The sequence below is a fragment of the Sceloporus occidentalis genome, unplaced genomic scaffold, assembly GCF_023333645.1.
Source record: "Sceloporus occidentalis isolate IW3139 unplaced genomic scaffold, rSceOcc1.0.p SCAF_44, whole genome shotgun sequence".
NCBI lineage: Eukaryota > Metazoa > Chordata > Lepidosauria > Squamata > Phrynosomatidae > Sceloporus > Sceloporus occidentalis.
Window position 1 is genome coordinate 3,507,899 of NW_028317024.1, and position 27,779 is coordinate 3,535,677.

At 38.2% G+C, this 27,779-nt stretch overlaps 1 protein-coding gene across 1 annotated transcript in view; it reads right to left on the minus strand.

The window, feature by feature from the left end:
- LOC149289601 (nuclear factor of activated T-cells, cytoplasmic 1-like) overlaps positions 1-27,779 on the minus strand; it is a 68,760-nt gene that overhangs the window by 32,936 nt on the left and 8,045 nt on the right. The window contains exons 3-6 of the mRNA XM_089490415.1: positions 17,439-17,598; positions 10,331-10,533; positions 9,047-9,219; positions 8,467-8,607 (exon numbers count right to left, since the gene is read on the minus strand). Coding sequence (XP_089346541.1) covers positions 8,467-8,607; positions 9,047-9,219; positions 10,331-10,533; positions 17,439-17,598 — 677 coding nt within the window. The remainder of the gene's footprint in view (positions 1-8,466; positions 8,608-9,046; positions 9,220-10,330; positions 10,534-17,438; positions 17,599-27,779) is intronic.

Below are 27,779 nucleotides of genomic sequence, written 5' to 3' on the forward strand. Positions count from 1 at the left end.
ACTACTATAGAACTATAAATATTTACAGCATTCTTGCACCCATGAACTCCCAAATACATGCCTTTAAATGTAATGGATTTGACAGATCAATATACTTATATTTATATCTAGGTATATATATCCATCTATCTTATCAATCTAATCATTAATTTGAATTATGGGAATTTGTCCTTTCCTAATCAAATCCTGCATATAATATATGCTCTTTTATAATACACATTCTCAATTTAGAACAGAATTGTCTGGAAAGTTTTTATATTTTTTAATTGGGACCTGCGTATAAAAACAAGAAAAAAAAAAATCTAATCTATCTTCTACTTTCCATTACCAGCATCAGAAAAAACAAATTCAAACCATAAATCATATGAAGACTTATCGGTTATTAATACTGCTTTGTGCCATAAAGGGAATGCTATATTTAGTAACAAATTAAAGAAATTGTATTTATTGAGAATGCTGTGTGTTAAGTAGCGTACCCACAGGCTCGGAAACTTCCCGAGAATGAAACTCAGTAGTCACTTGTGTCGTTGTCACTTTCTTACTGCCTCTGCATTCACAGATCGGTTTGTTTTTGCTCCAGCAACAATAAACGTCGATCCAAATATAGCACAGCCACATAAATGTAGTGCTTGCTATTTTTGCCCTGGTACAACTTTAGCCTGTCCTGAACCAGTGCTGACCTGGTTGCTTAAATGAAGCTAACCCAGATATGGCCACTGATATTTTGAATGACTGTGATAAGTTGTCATTTCAAAAGGACGTGGTTTATGACAAATCTACATCCTGTTTTTCCTAATCATTAGTGCCCTAGTTAAGAAAAATGAATCTAAAATATAAAATGAGTCTAGACTAACAATTTACTTTATTCATGTTGATTACCAATTAAACATATATAGGTTTATTATAAAAGAACAATGAAATAAATATGTCATTGTTGTTTTAACAATATTAATATTATCATCAATGTCCTATAATATCATTTGTTGTCCATAACATTGGACGCACTATTGCTCTATCACCTTGCCCTTCTGTTCTGAGTCCTAATCTACTCTACCCTCTGTTGGTTCCTTCTGCCTAAACTTCTCCAATGCAAGAGATAATCTCTTCTCTCACTTCCCATCTCTTTACTCGTGCTCTTCTCTGATACTGCGTTCTATCATCTGCCAATCTTTCTCTCTTCCTTCATTCTAAAAAAAAAGTCTCCCCACCTTTTTTGTTATTCTTCTCCATTGTGCCTTCCCATCCCATTCAATGCCTCTCCCCAAGCCTAGACACCTTCCAAGAGCCATTTTGCTCTCTGTCTTTAAAATATTGCTGCATATACAGTATTTGTGTGATATATATTAATATCCTACTTTCTGACTCTTAAAAACAAGTCAACCTGGCTATGAAAAAAATGCATGCCTGGTTCCTAAATGCCATTGTAGTTCATTATGTAGATGCACAGGGGTATAATAATAATGCTCATCATAATAATAATACAGTCATATCATGGATGTAATAACAGAACTAATCTGTTTGACAAAAGACCTAGAGGATCTGAAGGAGATGTGGAATTGACACAGCTTTTGATATAAGACAATAAAAAACAGCTTTCAGCAAAAGCAATGTTCCACAAGAATGTCTTTCAATATGCGTGCTACTAGCAACCATAAGAGGAAGTAAGAGATTGAAAACAGGAAGCCAAAGAGACATAGGTGTGATCAATATGATTATGAACCATAACGTACAATTTTCATGTAAAAAAAAAAATGATGCACATGATACTTTTCTTGGTAATATATCAGTTTGTTCTCTTGTTCAAAAAATTATTATGAAGTACAGAAGAGCGTAAAATTTGATTCTACCTAGGTAAAACATTGATGAAGTCTAATTAGCCAGTGTTCCAGAGTATGTCCTCGAGTACCATCAACAGTTGAAGTGTGCAGACTACAGAACAATTGGTAAAATATACTGAAAATGCAAAGTATTCCCTCTGCATAAATGATTGCCCACACATTATGTAGGGAAGAGGTAGCCAAACACAGAGACTTAGTGAGAACCACTTGGCCCATCTAGTCTGCCCGGTTTCCCTTATGTAGAGATTCAGACCTTAATCAGTCCTTGGTTCCTGTCCCTTTCAATGTAGCTCTGCAGCTGTTGTAGGACTACAACGTCCATGTTCCATTGCCAAAATGTAAAAGAAAAAGGGTGTACCTGTACATGATGGGAGCTAGCTGCTGGTTGCCAGTGTTGCATATATTGCTTTACCTTAATTCTGAGAATGTCTGTGCATATTTTTTTTTCTTTTTTAGACTTGGCGATTGGCGATACTGTTTGTATCTAATATCCCATTTAGTCTTAGCTGTAATTTTTACTTGTATATCCCAACCAACGATCCCCTTTCCTTGGCTAGGAAACATGATGTATGGCAATTTGCTATATTTGCTTTGGATTTAAAACTGTGCTTAAGAGAGAAAACAGCTTCATTGAATCATTGCTGATGTTTATGTATATTTTTTGCACATGAATTATATTTTGATTACGAGTAGAAATGTGACACTTTCCTGTCCACTGGCCTTTTAACTATGACTGCTATTGGCAATGAGAATAGCATGGAAAGACCTCTAAGAATGTTATATCTATTACCAGATGGAGCTTGGCCAAGATTCAGCTCCATCAGCCTTCACGTCACACGTCGTCAAAACACCACTTGAAATCTTAAGCCTTCGATTGCATCTGTGCTCCAATTCAAATAATCATTACAAGCAAGTATAAGAGGAACCTAGTCAACCACAGTTATGCATGGAACAATCGCTCACAGATTAATATTATAAGTACTCTTGTTGGTACACCTCTTTGCCACTAATCAACTCAATGAAATATTCCAATTCAAAAGTAGCACTTTAAAAATACATTTATTTTGGAGCCATTCAATTCTTTTTTTTTTTTTGCTTGGAGATCACACTGATATAAATCATGCAATCTTATTAGGCGGTCAGAAATACACATCCATAAACGTACAAGCTGTTAAGGCATTAAAACCTAAGCAAATAAGAGAACAATTATACCACAAATTCTCTGTTCTGTACATTACTACTGGCCACTGATTAACCACCATTCATATTAAAGCTAAACAGTATATAACCATTTTATATATAATATAAAATTCATAAACAAAGGAATAAATACTACTTTTTATAACATCTACTAGTGCATGCGGATTATATTTCATAAATCCTTAATTGCATTAACAGATGAACATCATTTTAACGTGAAAAAAAGATGATGTTTCTGTTCATCCATAGTTCATTAAAGGGACACTTCAGTCACCACTTTAATGCATATGATAGCTTAGAGGTCCCACTACATTTCCACGGTGTCCACCAGCAAATGTATGGGGGGATTATATGGAACCCCTCAATATGCATTTGCCCCTTTTCTTACCCCAACGACCACCCCCCAAGTTGCTGTGCAAGAGATGTGTTTGGCCAAACAAATCTCCTTGCACATGACTTACAAATGCTAAGGTGGGAGGTGTATTGAGACCCCTGTGTTTATGAACAAAAAGTGATCCTGTTTATTTCAATGACATTGTTTTTCTGCAAATTAAATCTTGGTTGCAACTGCTTAGTCTATATTGAAGAAAAAAGGTGTACAGTGGATCTAGTGCAACGGATTAATTTACCGCATTTAAATAAATCACATTAGAAGCGACATTCCACGACGCGTGCAATGATGTCTTCTGAATTCCCCCATCAAGCTTATGTTAAAAAATGTACTCGGTAAAGGACCAGTGTTTTTATCAATGAGCGAAAACTGTGAAAGTTAAATAGGGAAAAGGCTGAAAATACATGAAAGAAGGACTTTCTTTACACAGAAAAAGGAACCAGGAAATGGAAAGTGTAACTAGGGACGCAACAGTGGTGTGAGATTGTCTGAACGAAGCCCTAATGCGTAGCTGGCTTTCAGTTGTTACTGGTGGCTGGGGGCTGTGGTTCCCTGAAGCTTATTTAACTTGGATAATTGACACTGGAAAACATGGGTAGAGCTTAATGCTGTAAAATGTTGACTAAAATTCTTTGGATTCAGGAGCTATTTCCACGTATTTATGGGGATTTTTATTTTAAGCTTGCAAACCCTTCATTGTTAAAGCAAATGCCATTGGAAATGCAGTATATGGCACCTGCATACAGATCTATCTTGTAACAAAAGTGGTTCTGTGATATAGAAAATGGCTTATTAGACATATAGCCAACAAGATCCTCCTGGAATAAGGTTCTACAGAACCCACAAGTTAATTTGCTAGATAAAAGAAGCAGGTTTTTGTATCCCTATAGTGACATTAGGTTTGCAATAAATACTCTTTAATTGTTATCTATTTTCTGTCTCTGAAAAACACGCTTAATGAACCCATCTAAATCTAACAAATACAAAGTGCGCCCCGTCCCATTTGCCTGGGTAAATGGGAACTGTTTTTGTTTTCTCTGACATATGTGGCTGGAATGGAAGTGGTTAATAGGGAGATGTTACATACTTTGAATTTTTTCTTTAAAAAAGCACCAAAAAAACATGCTGCCACTCTGCCCCCCCCCCGAGATATGCTGTCACTGTCCTCCCTCCCTCCCCGAGATATGCTGCCACTGTCCTCCTCTGCCCCCCGACTTACCGGAGCTGACTCCCGGGTGTCTTGCGAGGCCGGCGGGGGACATCTACGCAATACGCGTATACAACTTCCGGTGCCGGATGTGCCGGCACCGGAAGTTGTATACGCGTATTGCGTAGATGTCCCCCGCCGGCCCCGCAAGACACCCGGGAGTCTGCTCCGGTAAGTCAGGCGGGGGGCCAGAGGTAAAACGCATCGTGCGGTTAGACAACCGCACGATGCGCTTAGACAACCTCCCGTGCCGGCACCCCCCCCGTGGGAAGTGCTGGCAGGGGAGGCTGTCTGAGCGTATCGGGGAGTAGGATGCAGGTCCCCTGCACCGCTGCGGGGGATCTGTATCCTAACCCCGCTGCCTGCCCGGCGCCCGGGACTGCATGTCCCGGGCGTCGGGCGCTAGACCCTGAATATAGGCCGCACCCCCACTTTAAAGACTTAAAGTGGGGGGAAAAAGTGCGGCCTATATCCGAGCCAATACGGTAATTCAATGATCACGCATTTAATTATTTTTCAAATGGGCAAAAACAATAATTCTTCCACTTTCCCTTCTTCATGACCTTCATTAATTCAACTAGTTGTTACTCTTATTTCATTAAACTCATATTTGTTTTGTTTTTCATTTCAAGCAGGGGGCCACCCAGGGTTTCCTTCTTTTGAGGTAGGGGCTTCATTAGTGGTGGCTCTGTGCCCAGTTAGCCATTAGTGGATGGGACGTAGGCCGTAGTGGGCCGGTAGTAGGTTGAACCCGGGGCAAGGAGTGGGCACAACCGAACACCACTCCCCTAGCCAAAGACTGAACAATTGTGCCTCTAAACATACATTAACATCAGAGGTTCCGATGAAGCCCCCTTACCATGTGGAGACCCTAAGTGGCTGCTTAATCCTTTTTTATAGTGTAGTGCCTCCATCGATTTCAGGCCACTCTGTTTTTTTAAGCCTTCCTCCTTACAGTCCTTCCTGATTGCTTTCCTGTGTATTCAAATTGCCCTGGAGATTTAATTGGCAAAATCCATGAAAAGGCCTACCATGAATGATCAAGATAACCCAAACTACCAGTATATTTTTTTATCCAGTATTACAGTCTGGAGTCTGATGGTCTTATGACAATAATACAGATTGCAAGGAAGCACGGGGTTAATTAGAAAAGGCAGCTATCCAGTATTGAAGTTCAAGCTCTGACACGATTGTTCTTTTGGGATTCCCTTGGAATGAGTCATTGTTAGTACAGAGACCCGCTATTCACCAGCACAGGATAATACCATGCCTCAGGAGACTTCAGCTGAGAGCTACTCTTGCAACAGACAGGAGAAATGTCAGACGGGCGTGTAACAGGCCACCAGCACCTTCAACACCTTTTCTACCCAATAGCATTAGCCTATTATTTAATCATAACTCCGGGTAAGACAATTACGTTCTAGCCGGTGTTTACATGGCAGGAGGCGAGCCAGCATACAGTCCTTACATCAACATAGTTCTGTATTGATCAGCAGCTCTGAAGACTCCACAGCTCCCAGCCACAGACATGAGACACGTCGCAAACTTGTAATATATGTTACTCAGAAGAAAAATTTGATCTGTATATGACTCACTGCACGCATATAGTGCTGCATAGTAGGAAATGTGTTCTGATGGTATGTAACGTCTAGTGGGCTGGAGAAATAATATGGAGCCAGACAGAAATTTTTAGGAGTCAGGTTCATTTTTTTTTTTGGAAAGTATACATTCACCGAAAGCAATATAGGATGCACGGGCATTTGGGAGCTATCGGTAAGTCACTGAAATCTGGGCAATTACACATCTCCCTTGGTCCATATAGTCATAAACTACACAATAGTCAGTGCTTGTTGTTGCTGTTAGATCTGTTTCTCATAGAGGTTGTCCAAAGTAGGGTTTACGGAGGGTGGGGGCACTTATAAATATACTGTAATGTGCAGAGGTGTAATGATTTTATTACAGCCCGGATGCATCATACATTTTTCTTACGCATCTGGTTGGCCTATAAGCTATGGCATATGTGCAACACATGTATCAGAGGTTCAGTTCCCTTTAACTAGGACCAGTACATAGCGAGTACTTAGCACCACATTTTATGCTGCGTACAGAAGCATCTGTCACGGCAAGGCTTCCATGTGCTGTAAACAGCCTCAAACCTCCAAGGTGTCTGTAAGTACAATCCTCCAGGACCTAATCTACAGGATGTTATGTATGTTTGAAACGCTGAGGTGTTTTAACCCTCTGAGAGCCAAAAGGGAAAGAGCCACACATATAGCATGATGGAGAACTCCTTCTAGCATGTAGAGAGTTAAACCTCTGGGAATAAAACTGTTAAACAAGGACGGAGGTGACCATTCCATGATCACTTCAACTGCCCTTTCTTTGCAGCTTATTTTAGGTAATTGCACCCCTACTGCTCGCCTTTCAATGTTGCTTACTACAGATTATAATTACCCATTAAAATGCTGATTTTTATGGAATTGCAAAATAGCAAGTGAGGAACCTTTTGAATCCACCTAGTATGATTTATTTTTTTTTCTAAGGAAGCATTCATTATTTTGCATGATTTTACTAAGGTATTTATAATAATGACTAACCTTCTCTAATTCTATTAGCCGAAACCCACTAGGAATGTTATTAACTTTTAAGTTAATTTTAATTTTCAAAGAACAAATCTCCTTAGTCGTCAAATGAATAGGAGACCCCCCAGCAGCAATATGCAGGGTGCCTGCTACCTGCTTCCCTTGTTTGTACTCTTGAAGGTAAGAAGAAAGCACCTGGTGCCAGAGATACTGCAGCTGGCTAATTAACTAAAATTACTATTATTATTATTTTTTTTTAATTTCAATTACATTTAAGTGGCCGTGCGCAAAATACAATTAAAACAAGCATTGCTTTAGAATGATGCATCACCATTGGATACGCAAGTATTTTGTCTCACATTAATTGCCATTAAAAGCTAAGTCCAGGATATTTACGAAGGAGGTGTAACCCTTTCAGAACGTAGAATAGCAACTAATTATTTTCTTTTCAATAACATCATGGGCAATATGATGCAAAAACCCACCCAACAAACCATGGGTTAAAAAGACACGAGGGGATGATTAAAGAAGGGCTCACCTTGAGTCCTTTTTCTTTGCTTTTAACGCCTATTGAGGGGGTTGAATGGGAGGCTTTTTTCGGAGTGGGTTTTCTTAATTGGCGCACAATACAATTACTCAAAGTATATGTTTACACAAATCAGTTAATCGCAGCAAAGTGCTCCAGATAATGTAAACGTGAAGACCAAGATAAAATAACAATTCTATTGAATGTGAATGGTGCGGTTCAGCTGTAACTTAAAACTGAGATCCAGAGGTCGGTAAATGTAAATCAGAGGCATATATATATATATATATATATATCAAAGGATATAATACGTATTTGCATTGAGCCTAATAGTAAAGCTAGGCGCATCGTGTATTAGTATTTTCAAATGATAACCCTTTAACTCTTCTACTTATTTACCGTCTCTTTTTTAAGCAACCAGTCCAGCCTCCACTATACAATGTACTATGTGAATGTGGATTATTACTATCAAAGGCTTGGTAGCCACTGCTAATAACTCATCACAGTTTTTTGTATGGAAGTTACTTGTGAGACGTTCGATTCATATTTCTTAATTAAAAAAAAAAAAAGATTTGTCCCTCATCTACCAAAGGTCAGATAAAGTGCCTTTTGATATATATATAGCTGAATATGTCAGGTGTAATAGGCCTACAGGGAAACAAGGTGTGCAATGTACAAGTGATGACTTATTCGTATCTCAAAATTGTCATTATAATGCATACCTGGTGCTTTTTCTACAAAAATCACTTTAGAATCTTGATGGAAGTTATGTCCCGTCAAAATCATTTTTTTACCGCCAATCACTGGGAAGCTGTCTATGCTCTGTTTTTCCACCAAAGGTAATTCTTGGGCTGACCTCTGGGCTGTAAAAAAATATTACACGCTATATTAAAGCATTAAATAATGGACTGTATACATAGGCAACGATTAGATCTCCAGAACACCATGAAAACCTTAAACTAAATGCAAATTAGTTAAGGGTAAGGTGATTATTGGGGTGCAACATACCTTTTGAAGCTCACACAGAAACAGTCAAATCAGTTGAAATATTAAATATGAAAATATGTATTTTTACACGTCACACAATACTTGTTTGAATATAAATATTTGGACACAATATTCTTTTAGGCTTGTATCACTTATTGCTTTGGTTGTATGTATGCATGCAGATACACTTATCCAACAAATGTGATTTATTATCCACAATAATTCAGGTATTTATATAATCTTAGCTCTACACGTTTCACCTGCAAGGTATAACGTTTTGCTTTTTAGGGGATAAGAAATGTAAAAATAACTCACAACATTCAATGGGATTTGAAGCCACTTGTAGGGTTAGAGTTCTGCCGTTGGCTTGTGGAATGTGTACACGGAATACCAGGCGCACTCTTGTATTCTTTCTTCCAATATCGGTCTCTCCTTTTCGCAGTTCGATGTCAGAATTACGAAGCTTTAATATACCGGCACAATCAATTCTGGAAAAGAAAAGGTGATACATTCTTTTCAGCTCAATAATACAATCCCATTCTATATGTGTCCACGTTCATCGTAAATTAACATTCAACATTTCAGCTGCCAGCCCATAGGCTGGATGTAGCCTTTAAGGCTTCCTGCGTGGCCTTCAGCCAGTGTAAAACCACCGCAGATTGTATCATATGACATCATTCCAACATCATTCAAGCCTAAAATATTTGTCTCACCCCATGGTAATATTGGATATCACTGAAGTAGAGCTTGTTTATTCCAGTGGGTTTGGAACTAGAACTATGGAATGATAACAGTGAAAATGCCAGACTAGGAGGACATTTCAGTTATCCTTATACTTGTGGACTATATAGATCTAACCTTTGCCCATCGTTTGCATATAATCACATACCTATTCTTAAATACAGTTTTTGTGCATCTCTAAATAGAACTGTACATAGTAATGATGGAGGTGATGAGCCAACAATTACACTTTTCATGGCTTTTTTATTCTTGTTAACCAGTTCATGGTTCTTGCCTTGGTTCTGGATGGAGGTAAAGTTCCAGATATTAAGCACGGTTCTTTTTGAAATGTTGGTAATATTTATGAGTGCGTTACTTATTCCAGCACAAAATGCACCTGCGATCTGTAATACTCTTTAAAACGATGAAATCACAAAGTGCAAATTTAACCAGTTAATGACAAAGAATGGATATTTACTGCACTGCTATATATTTTTTTCTCTTGTGGAGTTTAATCCTTGATGCTTGAAAAAGCACTGCACTTCAGAATACAAGATCCAAGAAGTGTCCCGCCATAAAGTGAACGCTGGGGCTGAAGTGGAAGATATTTACAGCTCTGTAACTGAGACACGTTTTAAAAAAAGCAACAGGCACACAAGCTGAAACACGAGAACCAAAGGCAATCGGTGCTCAGAAACATTCTGGAGGTTTATTAAGGTGGTAAACTGGGGAGAGGTACTTCAAAAGAGCTTTGCTGCCTTGATTGAGAAAAGCTGGATTATTTATAGGATTTATGTAACAAAATTAGCACATATTGAAATCCCTAAGGGGGTAAAGACTAAGGGCGTGTGCCTGGCAAGCAGGTGGCTGGGGGCTTACATGGCTTTCATATTGTTCTCAGGCAGGAGTGGAATTTCCAAGACTTTGGTGTTGGAGATGATTGTTTCATGGCTTGTGGTGGAAACCGTCTTGCCGGTGATGCGATGGACCTGGTAAAAGGCATGGGGCCGCAGCAGGCGATCGTCTGCTGTCCCAATGAACAGCTGGATGGTAAGCGGCTCGCTTTCTAAGTACCCGTGTAGCTGGCAAGAGAACAGAAGGGTCAGTCATGAAAATTGCACATATTAAACTGCTCGGAATAAATTAAACCCTTTATAACGAAAACTGTAATTTTAAAACGGGAAGAAAGACTTACACCCCTCCTGCCACCAGAAAGAAACCCCACAAAATCCAGACAGGTGTGTACTGTTAGGCCATCGTTCTGCCTGGCAATATTGGTGTAATAAAAAAGGTGCAAGTCAGAAAAATGTCTCATTATTTCAGTGACCCGAGGCATTTGGGAGAGATTTCATTTTAAAACATCAACTATTATACGGGTTCAGGGCCGACAGACTGTCTGTAACTTTAGAGGGAGCCAAATGCTTCCAGCCTTTTTGGGATAAAATTAAGTATTCGCTCTCTAACTCCTTTGTCTCATCAGCGTTACTTCCAGAATTTTTTAATGGCCCTGCTGATTGTTTCCTATGGTGATAAACCACTTTTAAAAAAAGAACTCATTTTTATACATAAACTCCAGAGCAATTAACTATATTCAGGATCAGACTGGGCATTATAATAGCCCCTTGAGGCCGGTGGCTGCTAAAATGTGGTTGCCGGTTCCTTATAAGTAGTTGCACGCTATGTTCTTCAGCTGGGTGTGACTGTGTATATTCGACACGCGGGATCTCCCATGAGAGGTAAAAAAGGTACACAGTGGGCACCGGCATTTGCCTGATTTGCCCATATGGTCAGACTGTTTACTTACATTCATTTAACAATGAAACATATATAAAGCAGATATATACATTATATATATATATATATACACCTAGACAAAAAAAGTTCCATAGCATGCAAGTATCAGAAGAAATTATTATATAATATTATTTTATATAATATTATATAAGTTGTTCTCTTATATTATTACTTTTAATATTGCTATTTATTTTAGCATGGTTTTTTGCAACATTTGTAGGGAAATTGATATTATATTATATATTGATATTATACTCTAATATATTGTAAGTTTTCAAGAGCGAGGCGCTCTTCTATTTCTGTACTTCACGTTTGTTATTGTTCGTTTTATAAATGTTGTTGGTAATTTTGTATTCTTCCCTCTTAGTGCTGCAGAATCTGCTGCCGTTTGTAGTGGTTGTAATGTAAAATGTTTGGTTCATATATATATATATATATATATATATATATATATAATGAATTTAAAGCAACAGTGCATGCAGAGCCATGTGCCACTGAATGATTTTATCTCTACATCCCATTTGCAGGTGATTTTTTTTTTATAGGTGCAAGACGGATCGTTCCTCTCTTCCGTTACTCGAATAACATGGCTCGTATGGAAAGCCGGCAGCTATATGCGGCAGACACGCTTTTCCTCTCTATACTGGCTCTGTCTTTTTTCTCCCTGAAGGAAAATCCTTTTCTCTTTTGACATGGGGTTCTCCAGCCTTTTAAGGAAGTGAGGATGAACAGGTATTTCTGCCGTTATTAAACACGACAGTAAGAAAAAAAAACCACACAGCATCTAATTCTGCAGATGTCCTTATTAGAGGTAATTCACATTGACCCTGTAGCGCTTAATACAACAGGTTTTTCTTTACCTGCCCTGGAAGTGCAACAGATCTATTAGCCAATGGATATTCATGCATTAACATTTAATATATTATTATTATTATCTTTTATTTATATAGCTTTTGGTTTTCTATGTGCTGTTGGGACAGAAGACGCCACTATTATATGCTTAAAACGGCTCAAACTGTGTATTTGGATTTGTAAAGCTTGGCCGTAAATACCATTACAATATGATATAGAATTTAACTGTTTCAGTGCCGGAAAGGTAAGCAGTGTATTGTGCAGCAACCGCTTACAAGCGAGATTAACTGTAACACGTGGATATTTATAACAGTGATCAAGAGTATGCTCTGTAATTAACAGTGTTCTGCTAATATTCTTTCTATTAACCCTCCGACACAGGAATGCATTACAATGTAATCAGGTAACTCTCCATACACCAAAAATGAGTTAACCCTCTCAGTGCAAAAAGTAGTGTGTTGACACCACATTGTACTTCTGCGGAAATCCTTATGCAGTCAGGATATTCGACAATTTAGTTAAATACTTTCAAAACACTGATTCCACTGATTCCTGTGTGACACTTAAATGGTTAACCTTTACTAAGTGTTGCTCAACAGTTTCTGGCACAGAAAAGCTTCAATTACAGCAATTTCCTATCTGCATGCAGCACAGCCACATACTACACATGTGCGAATGTTGCCACAAAGTTTTACTAAAGCAGTCAAGTAACACAATTCTCTACGCTAGGTGTAAATGTGTTAACTGTGCTCTTCCCGCAGCCATTCACCTTCCTGTTCACAACCACAGCTTAGGCAACTACCATTTTTTAGTTAAAGAGTCAATTTCTAATGGACCGTTTTCTGTTTGTTGCTCCATAATTAGTACACGGTTGCAACGTCTTTAGATAAAATAGCCCTCCAAAAGAGTATAGTTGTAGGCCGAAATTTAACAAGACAGGGCATAGATATCCGTGTGTATATATTTTACCTGCCAGCATCGAAACCTCTGACATTTCGAATGCATCTTTGCTAACTCCATAATTATCCGTTGTCAGAACAAAGGTTCTAATTATTGTCGGATCTGTTCAGACCTCCCTAACTGGCTTACTCACTTAAGTATGCATTGGAATCATGTTCTGCTAATGATTCCTTCACAAAGAAGCCCTTCTTATTAAGTCCCCAAGAAGAGGAGCCATTTACTCGCAAGTACAAAGATTCAGAGGCGTATTCGGATTATTGTCGGTACAAAGCATCTATTTTTCTAATTTGTGCCCATCTCAAACAGCTTGAACCTGCCACTTACTTGGCCGCGTTTCTGTGTGGAGGCTTTTAAGAATGAAAACAAGATGACATGTTGCTGGTATGATTTATCCGTGCCATATCCCTCGCTTTTTTTTTTAAGGCCCCGAGAGATAACAGCTTGAATGATGATTCTCCCCGAACTACAAGCAGCTACCATAGCTGCCAGATTATTAATGATATCATTCATGCATCCAAACAAGTAGCACAATACCAAGGCCAGCCAAAAAACAGCTTAACAGTGAGCACACACCACTCAACTGAACCTCCGAGCGGAATTAGACTTAATAACATTCTTTTTCTGCCACCATGTAACCATTACTTGTTAATCGTCACTTATGGATACCAACCATGTTATCAGCCGGAAAATGAATAAAAAATGAAAATAGAAGCTTATCAAAGGTGCTGTTGCAGACAAAACGATCCCTCATTTTATTTTGTCTGAAGGTATTTTACATATGAAAACAACATATAAACTTTTAAGAAGGCTTCTCCTTTGGTTTCTATAATAACCTATGAGTGCCTGCTTATATGTCACATGACAATTAAGCATTCCCTAAAAAAAATACATGATTACTTTTGGAGAGGTTTTGAACATTCAGCCACACTGGGAATGATCATTCTAATATTACATTTAGGTATAAAAGTGTTAAATGTAGTAGAGTAGGTGGAGTAGGTGAATGCACAGTTTTGCATCAACTAGTTTTGCATGAAACATGTTGATTGAGGATTACAATTTATGGGCGCTATTTTGTTGCCTAGGAGGATACGTAAATCTAAAGAATTAAAAATGGAAACAAACGGCAGGAGACTGCAGAGGCAGCGCATGGTATTAATTATTACTATTTTTTAAGGCAGTGTCCTGCTCGTTACTCATATTCCTGATAGTGATTAATCTCGCGTTTCTGGCAAATTGATCTTATTGATAGCACACAGCCACCTGTGGCAAGATATTACAAAAGGGGAATGGAAGCCAGATGTTCTGTTTTAGTCAGACATATAAAAATGTATCACTTGCCTCATGTTGTATACCCAGCACTTGGCAGGTAAACTAAAAATAATGGTGTGTCTGGTTGTTGGCTGAGCCAAACTATACAGCAACCTGGCTGCTACACGTCATCGCGCGTTAATCCACGAGGTCGGCTGTGTCCACTTATTGAACGCCTCTCATATGGATTCTTTTTATTTGTAACCAAAATAACACAGCTAAATGATAAAAACGGCATGCCCTTTGTGCGCTGGACATCTGTTCTTTGTTCGTTTCGCTTTATTGTAAGTGATTTTTTACACGCACACACAAAAATAGTTCACACCTCTTCAAAAAATATTATGTGCAAGGGTGCCTGTCTGCGTGATGGCGGTTAAACAATCATTTCATGAAAGACTTATTGGAAACAGAGCTGGCACCTACTCCAGCATGTTGAGTATCAGTAAATAAATACTCATGTGTATACGCTATTGACTCTCAATTTGTACATCCACTGGAGGTGTGTTTAATCTGCGAGGTCCTTAGATATCTGATGTACTGTCCCCTACAAATGTACTACTTGTCACCAGCGACGCATACGGAAACCCTAGCACTTGCAAGCCCTAACTCAAGTGCACGTTAACGCTTACTAGACGTTCGTACCCAACATACATTTTGAACTCTGCGTCAGGAACTCACGCCTTAGGGGACCTAGACCATATTAGCGGACCATTCAGCTCAAAGTGCTCTTTGATCATCTCACGAGGCAGGCATCTTTCAACTAGAAGGTTTACGTCGGACCTGCTGAACCACTGTTTACATAAACGTCTACAAGGTGCTATTTACATAGGATTGCACAGTGTGTATAGTGTGTTTAGCGTTGAATAATTCGTTCACACTATTCGCGGATACACACGGAATCGGTCGTCGACTGTTCACACGAGTTGTTTCCTGTTCCCTTTCATATCTCGTGTTTACTTGTGTTACCTAATTCCAACGCAGTATTTTAGAACAAATATTTAAATGAATGCGTGATTCACTTACTAATTTGTTTAGTGGGGGTATGGGCTGGTTATATTTGACCATTGTCACACACTTAATCTTTTTATACAGTTTCATGCATAGTGTTCTGCGTCAAAGTGAACATGCAATGCACTCAAGGGCAGAATATACTTGGGGTTAAGAATAAATTATTCTTATTATTGTCTCACAAGCAAAGATTTAGGCGACATCGTACATCTGAGGTCTATGCAGATTGATGAACGTGGGCAATGGAAATGTATATATGTTCTCATTAATATAACAGCTTGAGCTCAGTATACAACCCAACCCATGGATATAGGTATACACCAAAAAAGTGAGCCTCTATGAGCTGGTTAGTTGTGTTGGTAAAAAAATAAGCCTCTGTGTAAGAAAGGAAGACAATGGGCCCAGACCCAAAGCTATAATTTATTGCTCCAATCTGATGAAATCATTTACTTTTTTTTTTTTGAACACAGAATATGTGCGAATGTATTATTTGGCAACTTGTAGCCGTGTGAATAGCGTAATAACCTGTGTGGAACGGCTGGTAAAAAAAAAGTGCCAGCCGTTTCTGATTGAGCTATAAAATGTCTGCTTTGTGCCGTGTGCCTGGCTACGTTAACGTGTAATAATTGCATCCTGGCTCACAGATGTGTGTTAATGTCTTATTTTCTTTTTTGCACCTCACATACATTATAGGAGCATATGGCTAATAGACACGCTTACAACGTGCAGGCGTGAATGCTCAGGAAACATGGGTGGGGTGCATTTGGTACGGCGCTGCCATTTTTTCTATTATCCTGACGTAATTCATTGGTAACTGGTAATGAAAATAATTAATACACTCCGTGCACTCATTTGAAATGTTTTCTTTCTCGTTTCTACTCTTCCCCTTTCCTTCCTGACTCACAGCTACACCAATATTCAGCTCATTTCAAATTTCCTAGATCCTATTATCATTTTTATTCATATTCTTACTATATCTTTCAGTTTCATAATATGCTCCATAAACAGGTGGCATTCTTTTCGCCAGGATGGAAATTGAAGTTCATGTTCCTGTTAACTACTCTTGCTATAGGGTTTTTTTTTTACAAAATGTAGGATGCAGGAGTTCCCAGGTATAAGTGTATACATGTATGTATGTATGTATGTATATGTATAAGAATCTACAGATATGTGGTGGCGTCTTTGTGTTCTGTGTGTGTAGTGTGTAAGCAAGGTCCGCATGGTAGTGTCTACGTTTTAATTGTAAATCTACCAATTTCAAAAATCCAGTGCTGGTGTCCAGACCCGCAATGATTGAGCAAACAGATGAGTCTGACTAAAAACAACTACTGCTACTTCTGACTAACTATATCTCGTTACAGTACGTGCGTTATAGAAGCTGACACAGTTACCTGCAGTTCAAATATATACTATTTTGCTTAACAAAACATTCCTTAGATTCCTTCCGTGCATCAGAACATGTGAAAAATAAAGCCGTGTGTGTGTTTTTAATTTATTCCTTATATGTGTTTTATTATATTCTTTACAGTGTCATCCATTACATTTATTACGCAAGGAACACGGATTGTTGAATTGCAGAATTCATTCTGGCTACCCAACTTTTGGGATGCAATTTATGAAGGCGAAAAAGCAGCCAAGATAACACTGTTTTATTTGCTGAGTAGTTTAATTCTTATATACATTTCATTATGTATGGTTGACCACTGCAAAGAAATGTACAATATAAACCTAGCATCTACTGATACATTTTCCATATTTTCATATTGCGTTAGCTGAATATCTACATCAATGCAGAAAAATGCTAACTTATAGTGTTTTTGCGTAATCAATTAAGACATATATATTGACCATTTGCTGGTAAACCGCTGTGGTTTTATGCTACAATCTTGCCGGTCAATTGCTTTTTTGTCCAGAGATCACATCATTTTTAAATGTTTCAAGCACTGAGGGTGGACTCGTCTGGGAAAGTCCGTTTCTGTACTCTCCCTCGGCCATTAACTAGTAAATGTTATGAAGTGATTTCATCGTGTGCCAGGAAAAACAGTGCGTCCTATCACTTGCATACCTGCACTATGGGATGTCCTCCAGTAGATGCCTTCACTGCCCCTCGGCTTCCTTCCGTCTCATAATGAGCTCTGTGATGTGATTTGGGCTGCACATCAATCCGGAGTTCGTAAGGTCCTGACTGGGACGGCAAATGCCAATCGAGAGCAGGCATAGAGGGGCTGTAATGGAAAAGAACAGCTATTTAACAACCATTAAATATTAATACAAAGTATATTATCCCACACCGCAGGAATTTTGCTCTATTACTTTGGAGACCGTGATTAGCAGTTCATCGTTCACTATCTTACATTTGGAATGTCATCAATTGATCCAGTGCTATGACACAAGTAATTTAAAAGTTCACGCAGTAGCCAAAAACCTCTTTCTGCTTTATGAAGATGAATAACTCGAGACTAGCTGTTGCTTTGCTCGCTGTCAAACATCCTACTTAGATGGAAACTCTGTGTGCATTGTTTTTCTTTCCACAAATACTGCTGCTTTTACTTGTCCGGAGTCTGAAAATATAAATAAATTACTAGCACTTGGATCTACGAGCAACAATCTAGATCTTCACAAAGCAGAAGCTCTCAACAGTGCAAGCCAGATTAATGGAACTACTCAGTGATGACAGAGTTAACTGTTTAAGTGCGTGTTATTTAGAGGAATTTAAAATCCCTGGAGGGATATCGGCCCTTTAAAACTTTAAAAAGCACAACAAATGTAAAGGTTTACATACCTATAAAGAACAGGTCAGTTACCAGGTCTACTATAATATTTCTTTAAGACACCATTAATAAAGGATTACACTAATTTTTCCCCAAATGATTGTATGTTAAGTTACCGTACATTATGTATTGGATTTAACAATTAACCAATTACAATGTCTGGGTTTGGTAAAGGGATACTCCAGCAATCATATTTCCTTAAATGCAAATGATGGCTGAGAGGTCCTTTACAATTGGCAAGAATAGTCGGACCACAGAGGGGGCATCGGCAGATCTGCAGTTTCTGCCTCCGCTACGTGATTTATTTTAGGGCTGCAACTAACGATTATTTTAATAATCGATTAGTTGGCCGATTATTTTTTCGATTAATCGATTAATCGAATAAAAAAAACAATATGCAAATTTTTAGTTTATTTAAAATAATTTAATGAACTGGATGTTAAAAAACAACTTAAAATTTACATTAACATTCTTATTTTGTTATGATGTAATAAAAAAACAATATTTTCAAAGTACAAAAACCCAAACACAATATTTATGAAACAAAATAACCCCAAACATTCTGAAAAGAGGTGGACTATTACTGTTCAAGAAACTTTGCCCCAGCCCTGGTACTTTGCACCCAGCACTTTGCACCCAGCCCTGGCACTTTGCACCCAGCACTTTGCCCCACCCCTGGCACTTTGCACCCGGCACTTTGCACCCGGCACTTTGCACCCAGCCCTGGCACTTTGCACTCAGCACTTTGCCCCACCCCTGGCACTTTGCACCCAGCACTTTGCACCCGGCACTTTGCACCCAGCCCTGGCACTTTGCACCCAGCACTCAGCACTTTGCCCCAGCCCTGGCACTTTGCACCCAGCACTTTGCACCCAGCCCTGGCACTTTGCACCCAGAACTTTGCACCCAGCCCTGGCACTTTGCACCCAGCCCTGGCACTTTGCACCCAGCACTTTGCACTGTGCCCCTGCACCCAGTCTCCAACTCTGCCCTGCACCCAGCCCTGCCCCCACACTCACACCCTGCCCCCACACTCACACCCTGCACCCACTCTGCCCTGCACCCACACTCACACCCTGCCCTGCATCCACACCCCCACTCTGCCCTGCACCCAGTCTCCCACTCTGCCCTGCACCCCCACCCCCACTCTGCCCTGCACCCAGTCTCCTGCCCTGCCCCCACACTCACACCCTGCCCTGCACCCCCACCCCCACTCTGCCCTGCACTCAGTCTCCTACCCTGGCCTGCCCCCCCACCCCCACTCTGCCCTGCATCCCCTGAAACCCCACCCCCGCGAATCGCTCTGTGCGAACGGAGCCACTCGCACAGAGCGAACCGCTCTGTGCGAACGGAGCCACTCGCACAGAGCGATTCGCACAGACATGAAGAATACTTACCTCCGGAACGCGTCACATCCGTCACGCAGTGCAGAGCGTGTAGCGGAAGCAGGGAACGCTCGCGGAGGTAAGTAAAAGGAGCCAACAACGAATCGATCACTCAATTAATCGATAACGGAAATCGTCGACAACGATTTCTGTTATCGATTATTATCGATTTTATCGATTCGTTGTTTCAGCCCTAATTTATTTATTTACAAGAACGCAAATTCAAATACTCACAAGAGTACTTTATTAAATCAACCTCATATAAAGCTACATGACGATTTTGATTCTATTTCAGACATGTAACAGAATATTTCTCATATATAAGGGATCCCATGACATTTACAAGAAAATGAATGTAACTTCAGATGAAAGCTACATATCCTTTCTGAATAACAAACCGCAATCAAATGATTTTTTTCCAAGCAAAACAGAAATAGTAACTTGTTCAATTAATTTGATATGGAAACAAAAATGCTATTGGCTGTATACTTTGGCACAACAAACAAACCTTTAAACGGAGGAGCTGGGTTTAGAGAGCAATCTAAAACTTTTGTTAAAGTGTTACAGATATAAAATTATTATTTTAATACTGGGTGTATCTTGCAGTCTAGTTTACTCTACTAACTAGTTCCCAGAAACACAATGTAAGAAAAGAATATAAAGATGATATACACTTAATATTTTGCCTACATAGTATAGTTTTCATGCTTACTGTATAAATGGTTGGGTTGAGCTTTGTCAATCTGTCACTCAGGACATAGCAAGATCTGAGCGAGGTCTGTAGAGGATTCATGCAAAGTGATTTAATTAATTGTTAACAATGTGGATTTATCAGTTTTTGCTTATATTAATTTAAAAAAAAGTCACATTTTGCTTTTATCTTTCTCTCTCTTTCTCGTTACAAGACATTCTATCCCTGTTTCAGTACTACAGTAGTATAAGGAGCACTTTTCTCGAAATAGCAGTATCTTGATTGAATTATATTTCCCAAAGTCTCTGCCTGATATTGGCCATTGGGTCACTTATTTTGATCTATGCCACTTGAATCCTTGAATTCCTTAGTGGATTAGCTGTCAGGAGGCAGAAACTGTCACTCTGATGCATGACAACCTACCTCACAAGGGACAGAGGTAACTAGGAAGCAAGCAGTGTAACGATAGTCACACAAACACAGATATTCACCCGAAAGGAACTGCTCTGCTATTTTCTATTGCACACATCCCTGACAGCTTGATTTGAGGGCTGGGAGAAGAGTTTAAGGGCTGGAAGAAGAGCTTAAGGGCTGGGAGAAGACTTAAGGGACTACTGTTTAAGCAGAGACATCTGCATTGAAAATGCATAAAAAATATGTATTAAATCACCAAACTTCTAAAATGTGTTGTTAATTGGTTAAAACAAAGTGTGCTGTAGGACCAAAGTACATTTCCTAGTCTAAGTCATTAAACCAACAGTGTCCCTTCTTGCTAGCATGGTTTCTTGGCCCAAGTCTTAAAATGCTGCTAAACTCAAAAGAGAGTAAATTACCAAACCCTAGACACAAGGCAGCGCATCACTTTCCGGATGCAATAACTCAGAATAAATAATGGGTATTATTTCTTCTTGAATGAACATGCATGCCTGTTTTAAATGTGGTAAACGCAGATCTAAATACTCATGTTGCTTGGAGAAAATGGAGTTAAAGTTGATAATAATCTCATGTAAAATTGGTAACGCTTTTTGCAATTAAGTATAATGTGTGGCAGAATCTGCTCATGTGAACATATACCTGCTGATGTCCTAAGTCAGATGGTAACAAATGGTAACACTGGTAGGATCATTCCCCGGGCTTTAGCTAGTTCTATTTTTACTTAGCCTAATGTAAAAAAAAACGGTTAAAAGTCCTTTTTAAACGTTGGGGTTTCCATTCATGTTGACTGTAAGGAACGCTACAGTTTTTGTTCACAATAACATTGTTACGCTTACAGGCAATTTCAAATGAGTCCATAGTTATAATAATCACACTTGTGAGAGGATATAACAGTGAGGGAAATGCTTCCTCTTCCATTTCTAACATCTGGGAAGCAACTGTCTCTGCTATATAAAAATATATCTGAATGTGTCTGCGTAATGAAGGCCACACACTGTACGCACTTCCCACAGGCCCTCCATAGCCATTGGAGATGACTCAACAATTGAGGCTCCCAGTATTACTCACAGTGGTATGAAATTTCTCATTTCATTCAAGAAATGTATGATATCATAGCCATAGGTACACTGTTTCCAGAACAATTTTTGCTCCTTTCATTTATGAGAATGTTTGATAAATGCAGTGTCTCAGAAAAAAAGCATAACTCACCTCCAAGTTCAACTGTGTGTGTGTGTGCAAAACGTTCAGAACATTTATAACAATGTGTGTATAAAACAACAATGCTCTCTGAGTTTAGTCTGCACCGGATACATCCATTTTTCAGAAAGCAGGTCATCAGATGGAAGCCTTCAAGTAGTAGGACAAGGAACTATAACGTAATAAGTTCAATGTTCTATTCAGAGGTTAAGAATGATAAATATACCGGGGCTGTTTGAGTACTGAGCACAGATGACACAATGGATCTGCTTTCCAAAAACTTAATTTTACAGTTGAAAAGAAGATTATTTAATATGATTCTGCCCTCTTTTGCCCCCCCCCCGATTTCAGCTTCCATAAGGTAAAATAGTCAATTTTAAACCAAATAACTACAAAAACCTGAGTACAATAAAAAAGCTATAGGCATTAATAATAAACATATCTAGGTAGGCCAATGGTCTCTCACATTCTTAGTTGTCCTAACTGAAGGAGATCTCCTCTACTGTGAGAAAAAGTGTGTTGCGTTTCTTTAAATGGCCCAGTTTTATCATATTTCTGAAGTTAAAAGCCTGAAACAGAACATGAGAAATGTTAATTATAGGATGAAAAACAGCAGCTGAACTGGAGCAGAGGTATGATGGGAACTTGTTGGTCACCGTGAATCACTCAGCGTGATATTTCTAAATGCTGAGAGTTAGTCAGATTCTAACAGTTACGGCAGATTATTCTTTGCACGCAGTACTTGTAACTTGACTGTGAGTTAGCTAGCGTTCCAATGGTCAGATGACTTTTGGGATCACAGGGACAGAATGTTTATAATTATATCCCAACATAGAATTTGCTCGTACTTTAGGGTATGTAAGACTGCGGGAATCGAAATAGGCCCTTTCAGCTGCAGAACGCCTGTCTCTGAAGTAGCACCCAAATCTTTACTCCCACTAAAGCTAAACAAGAGATGTCAAGAGGTCAAAATCATGCCGTGATATTAAGATGAGACATTATCAAATGTATAGGTCAAAAAGGTCATGATTTTGTCAAATATTTCACACAAGGTAGGGTAAACCCCAAAGACAGAAGATATTACTCAATGGATGAATATATGAAACAGAAAAAATATTAAACTATTTTAATTTCGAATAAAATTATACAAAATCATGTGACAGGTAATAAGGGTAAATTATTATTTTTATTGTTGCTAATATTATTATTATTATTATTATTCTCTTATAATTACATAAAGCCAACAAATATCACTGCATTTCTTCGTGTTCTTTTTTAATTTAAAATAATTATAATTTAGAATGTAAAAAATCCCAAAAAGGTTGAAATTACAGTCAAATAATTAAGTCTAACTTTTTATCTACCTGTGCGCACTGATATATAAGATATATACAAAAGCCAACTGCATTTTTTGTAAATCAAAGGACATTAAAATGTAAGCAAAGGAAATAGGTTCATAGCCTTTATTTGAAACAAAAAATGAATTTTTTTTCCATTGCATAGATTTTGACCCCGCTGACGTTTCTCACTTGTTAATAAAAATGTTGCAAACATTTGTGTTGATAGACTCTCAGTGTGGAAGGAAGTTTGGTTAAAGAACCTGATTAACAAATTTGTCTAAATTTCTCTGCAGAAAAAACATTTCAGGTCCCAAAGCAAAAATTAGGGGGGGTCAAATGGAAACATATTGAACGGGATCAGGAAACATATTGCGAACAAAACAGTGGAAAACTGTACAATATAGATCTTTGTAACGGCCAATTCTACTACACCCCATCGCTGCTAGAGTTTTCCGGGATAACAAATATGTAAAAGAGCTAAAACATCCTGTCTGTCAAGTGATATCTAATCATCACAATAATCTATAGCTCTAGGTAAAGTGGATACAAACTAGTCCTAGGAGTAATACTTTAAACACACCCCATGCTCTATTTACACATGACATATATTAATACTCTAGACTTAGCAGGGCCCTCCTTGCCTGTTGTTTCTGTAAGTCAAATTGTTATGTTTCCAGTGCTGTGGAATATGATGATGCTCTATAAAACAATTAATAATAATAATAATACAATTCCAGTAGTGGTGTTGATGGCTTTATTGCCACCCATTACCAAGAATCCCTTCTTGCTGAATAAACCTATGTGTTAAGTGAACCTATTATGTCAAGCAGGGGTTTGTGGATACGTGTGGACAGAGACTGTCATGGCTGACAGTGCAGGAAAACCTGCACTGTGTTTTCATAGCTATCCACAATTAAAGGTGACAACTACAGCAAAAGACAATGATGCTTCAGTGTCTAAAGCCAATGGGAATGAACAGGACGGAAAAAAAAAACATACTGGAGAATTGTTAATTTTTTGGAGTAACTTTATAGAAAGACTCTAATACTTCATGGGTCACTGTGTTATGTTTAACCTATGGCAAAGGGTTACAGGGGGTAACACTAACGTAAACTCCCTTCATTGTCACTACATTTAAACCCAGTAAAAGAAACTGTCGCCAACATACTGATTCATCGATAAAGGCCAAGTTTCACGAGCAGCTATTCATAAGAGAGAGAGTGAAACATAAGTTGTAATTTCCTGACCTTCAATCCCAGGACTGGAAACCACAAGTACATGTTTATATGATTCTTGTAATGACTTTCCTGGCCGTATGGTCTTAATAGTGCATGAGCTGAATCACTTTCACAAAGACAGACCCACCACTTAAAGGGGACGTGATATATTGTGGTGCTTTAGCACTGTACAACAATGCCTCTTTTATTATCAAGGACTGTAAGTTGCCCTGGTATGACAAACATGAGGTTTGTTTTCTAAAAGACTAGCATTCAAATGTTGTCTAGCCATGCTATGATGTTTCTGAGACATCAGTGACATCCCAAAAAAACATTAATGCAGATAAACTTGGTGGATCATTACCAAACATCAATAATAGAGTTTTGGCATATGACAGTTTTGATAAACTGTGTCTATCTTTGTGATCCCTTTGTTGATTTTGGCCATGTAGCTTGCATGTATGGGCACTGTACCTCCTCTGTCATTCTACACATACACATAGTACATGTGTTGCCTTACTTAAGGGAAACAAATTCAGTGGTGAGTTATCTGTGATAAAGAGCGGGGTACCGCTTGAAACGCGTCAGATTTGGGGTTTCCTGTGTACTGGATGCACAGGTGTGAACTATGCTTTTTAATCATTAAGTAAAATAAAGCTGGAAGTTTTTTTTTTTTTCAAATGCTGGATCGATCCCTTTGTTTTTTTTGTGCCATTTCTTTAACCTATCTCTTCTCCTTTGGTTTTGGTTCACTATCATTCCCGTATTCTCATATTTCCATATCTCATAGTAAACATCCCAGCAGTGAAGAAGGTTCCAATAACCCAACCGGACATCCAGCTTTTTAGTTCCTATCGAAGACAGATCCAGCCAACATGAAAATCTGAATTTCTGGGAAAACTAAATATTTCAAGTTGATTAACGGTGGGGAGTAAAAAAAATAATCTAGGGTTAAATTAAATTATTTGCTATAGTGTGTAGGGCTATGTATTCCAGTGAAGTTTGTATGATTAGGCTCTCTTTAAAAAAATTAAAATGATTTCTTTAAAAAAGTCACCAAAAAGTTAATTTTCTATGTAAACCACGTTTTAAGTATTCAAGTGTATTGTGCCTTATAGCACATCTGGATTTGTTGTACTATTCTGTTTTTTTTTTCTAGTATACATGTTTTATTTCCTTAAACAAATATATACTTTCATATGGCTGTTTAAAGAAATACTGGACAAGGAACTAAGACAATTTAATTTGGTAACTAGAAATAGAAAACAGAAATATAAAATATTCCTCTAATATTAACACGTGTCACCTACATTGTGTACAATTTCTGTATACCATGAAACCCAGAGCATATACTGTGAAATAGCCTCCGGCAACGCAGGTGCCTTCTTTCAAGTATTCCGATGATGAGATCATGCTGACACAACAATACAGACATGATGGTCCAGCACAGAGTTTCTTAACTCTATAATCAAGGATATATCAGAAGGATATATTTTCTAAAAGGGTACACTTGGCTCTTTACTTAACACAGATCTAAAATTAGGTCATAGAGTGATCCACCTCTTTTAAGAGAAACTATTTTAAGAGATCCTAAAAACATGCACTAGCCCTTTAAGGTAGTTACGGGATGAAAATCTTACACCAAGGTAATGCAAGTAACCTAAAATATTTTTTTCATGGATCCACTTCTAGGGCCACATCTCCTTGAAAGTGATTTACTTAATGCCAGTCATCTCCAGCTCTGTTTTGGTGAAGTGCTATATGATTTTATCCTGATTTTTTTTTTTAATAATACATATTAAAGGGGTAGAAAGAAACAAGTCAGTGCTCCTTTCAACTGTTATATTTCATCATTTATTTGCACAGCATAATGATACCTACAAAAGTGTGTCAGAAACTACATTTCTTGTACATTTTAATGTCCAATCCCTTCCCAGAAACAAAATGTCAATCATGTCAAATTTTAATGTTGACAAGTTGTTTTATGTGATTAAACGTTCACTTGCTAGGCTCATTTCTAAAGGCAACCAGGTTATTTTATTGTTGTAATCTATAGAATGTGTTAGATTGCATTTGGAATAATTTAAAAAAAAAATGTAATATTTACTAAACATGTTAACATATATTCTAGTAAAGTACATCACTTGGTAACTTTAGTACTTCATGGACACAGACTATTCTCCCTCTCACCAGCTAGTCACGACTTGTGACTAGTGTTTCAAAACAAGAATGTGAATCATGGCAAGAACTCCTGAGATTATTTTCTAAGATTGTTTTCTAATATATTTAAACTCTGAATAAACCGTGCTGTATTTAAAAATTTTACGATTTAGCTATTCCCACCCAAAAATGCTACCTCCAATGGGCATTTTATATAATTATAGTCTCCAAACATTAGATAAACCTTCCTTTTGGTAGAGGAGGTAAATCAGGGTAGCATTATAAGTGAAATGTAATTGATACATGTATTACATTATAAGGACATAAGTTTGATCCCAGTAGAGCAACTTACCTAAATTTTAATGTATAGTCAATAAAAGCCCTAAAGTTACTAAATAAAGGCACAGCGACAGTACACCAGTGTGCCACAAGCACCAATACCTTCCCCTATAATGTACCTACGATAAACGCATGATGAATGTATGATGGAAATATGTAATAGAATTATTTTGTACATATATCCACATGCAATATCTTTAAATTCTTTCTGGACTGAGTCACTGAAGCCCAGATGTGGAATGTAGTCCTATCAGTTAGACTAATGTAAATATTTAACGCTGCTTAATGCTGAATATGCATGCCATACAGCAGGGGATACTGAGTCAGCACCCAGCAGTACCCATGAAATAAACCTAGCTCGACAAAATTAGTAATGAATTTACCTGCCAATTCACACCAAGCCATTATAGTTAACAACCCGTTAAAGATATCATGTATAAGCAGATTTTCAATATAGATGCCTTCATTCTGACTCTAGAACTTTGTGCCTTTATCTCATTGTACTTCGCAAACCATGAATTTCCATGATCTGCAGCAACAAAACCCTTAAAGTGTTAAGTTTTCACAATATATATTCACACATACAATGCCTGTCTCAAGTGCTTAGAATATTATATTTGTCACACATCTTGCTTGCTGCACAATGGCTGCCCTTGTAACATGGACTATAAAAGATTCAGATATCAAAAGATCTGAGAAGGGGTTATAAAAGTCTATATAAATATTTGTATATTAACAAGTTTCAGAGCAGGAAGATTGCAAAGTGCTACTAAAAGCACATAAAAACCCACCGACTCTAGTTAAACCTTTCTAAGCACATACCTGTATTCTGTATTGATTATTATAACATTCTGAGCTTATAACTGATAAT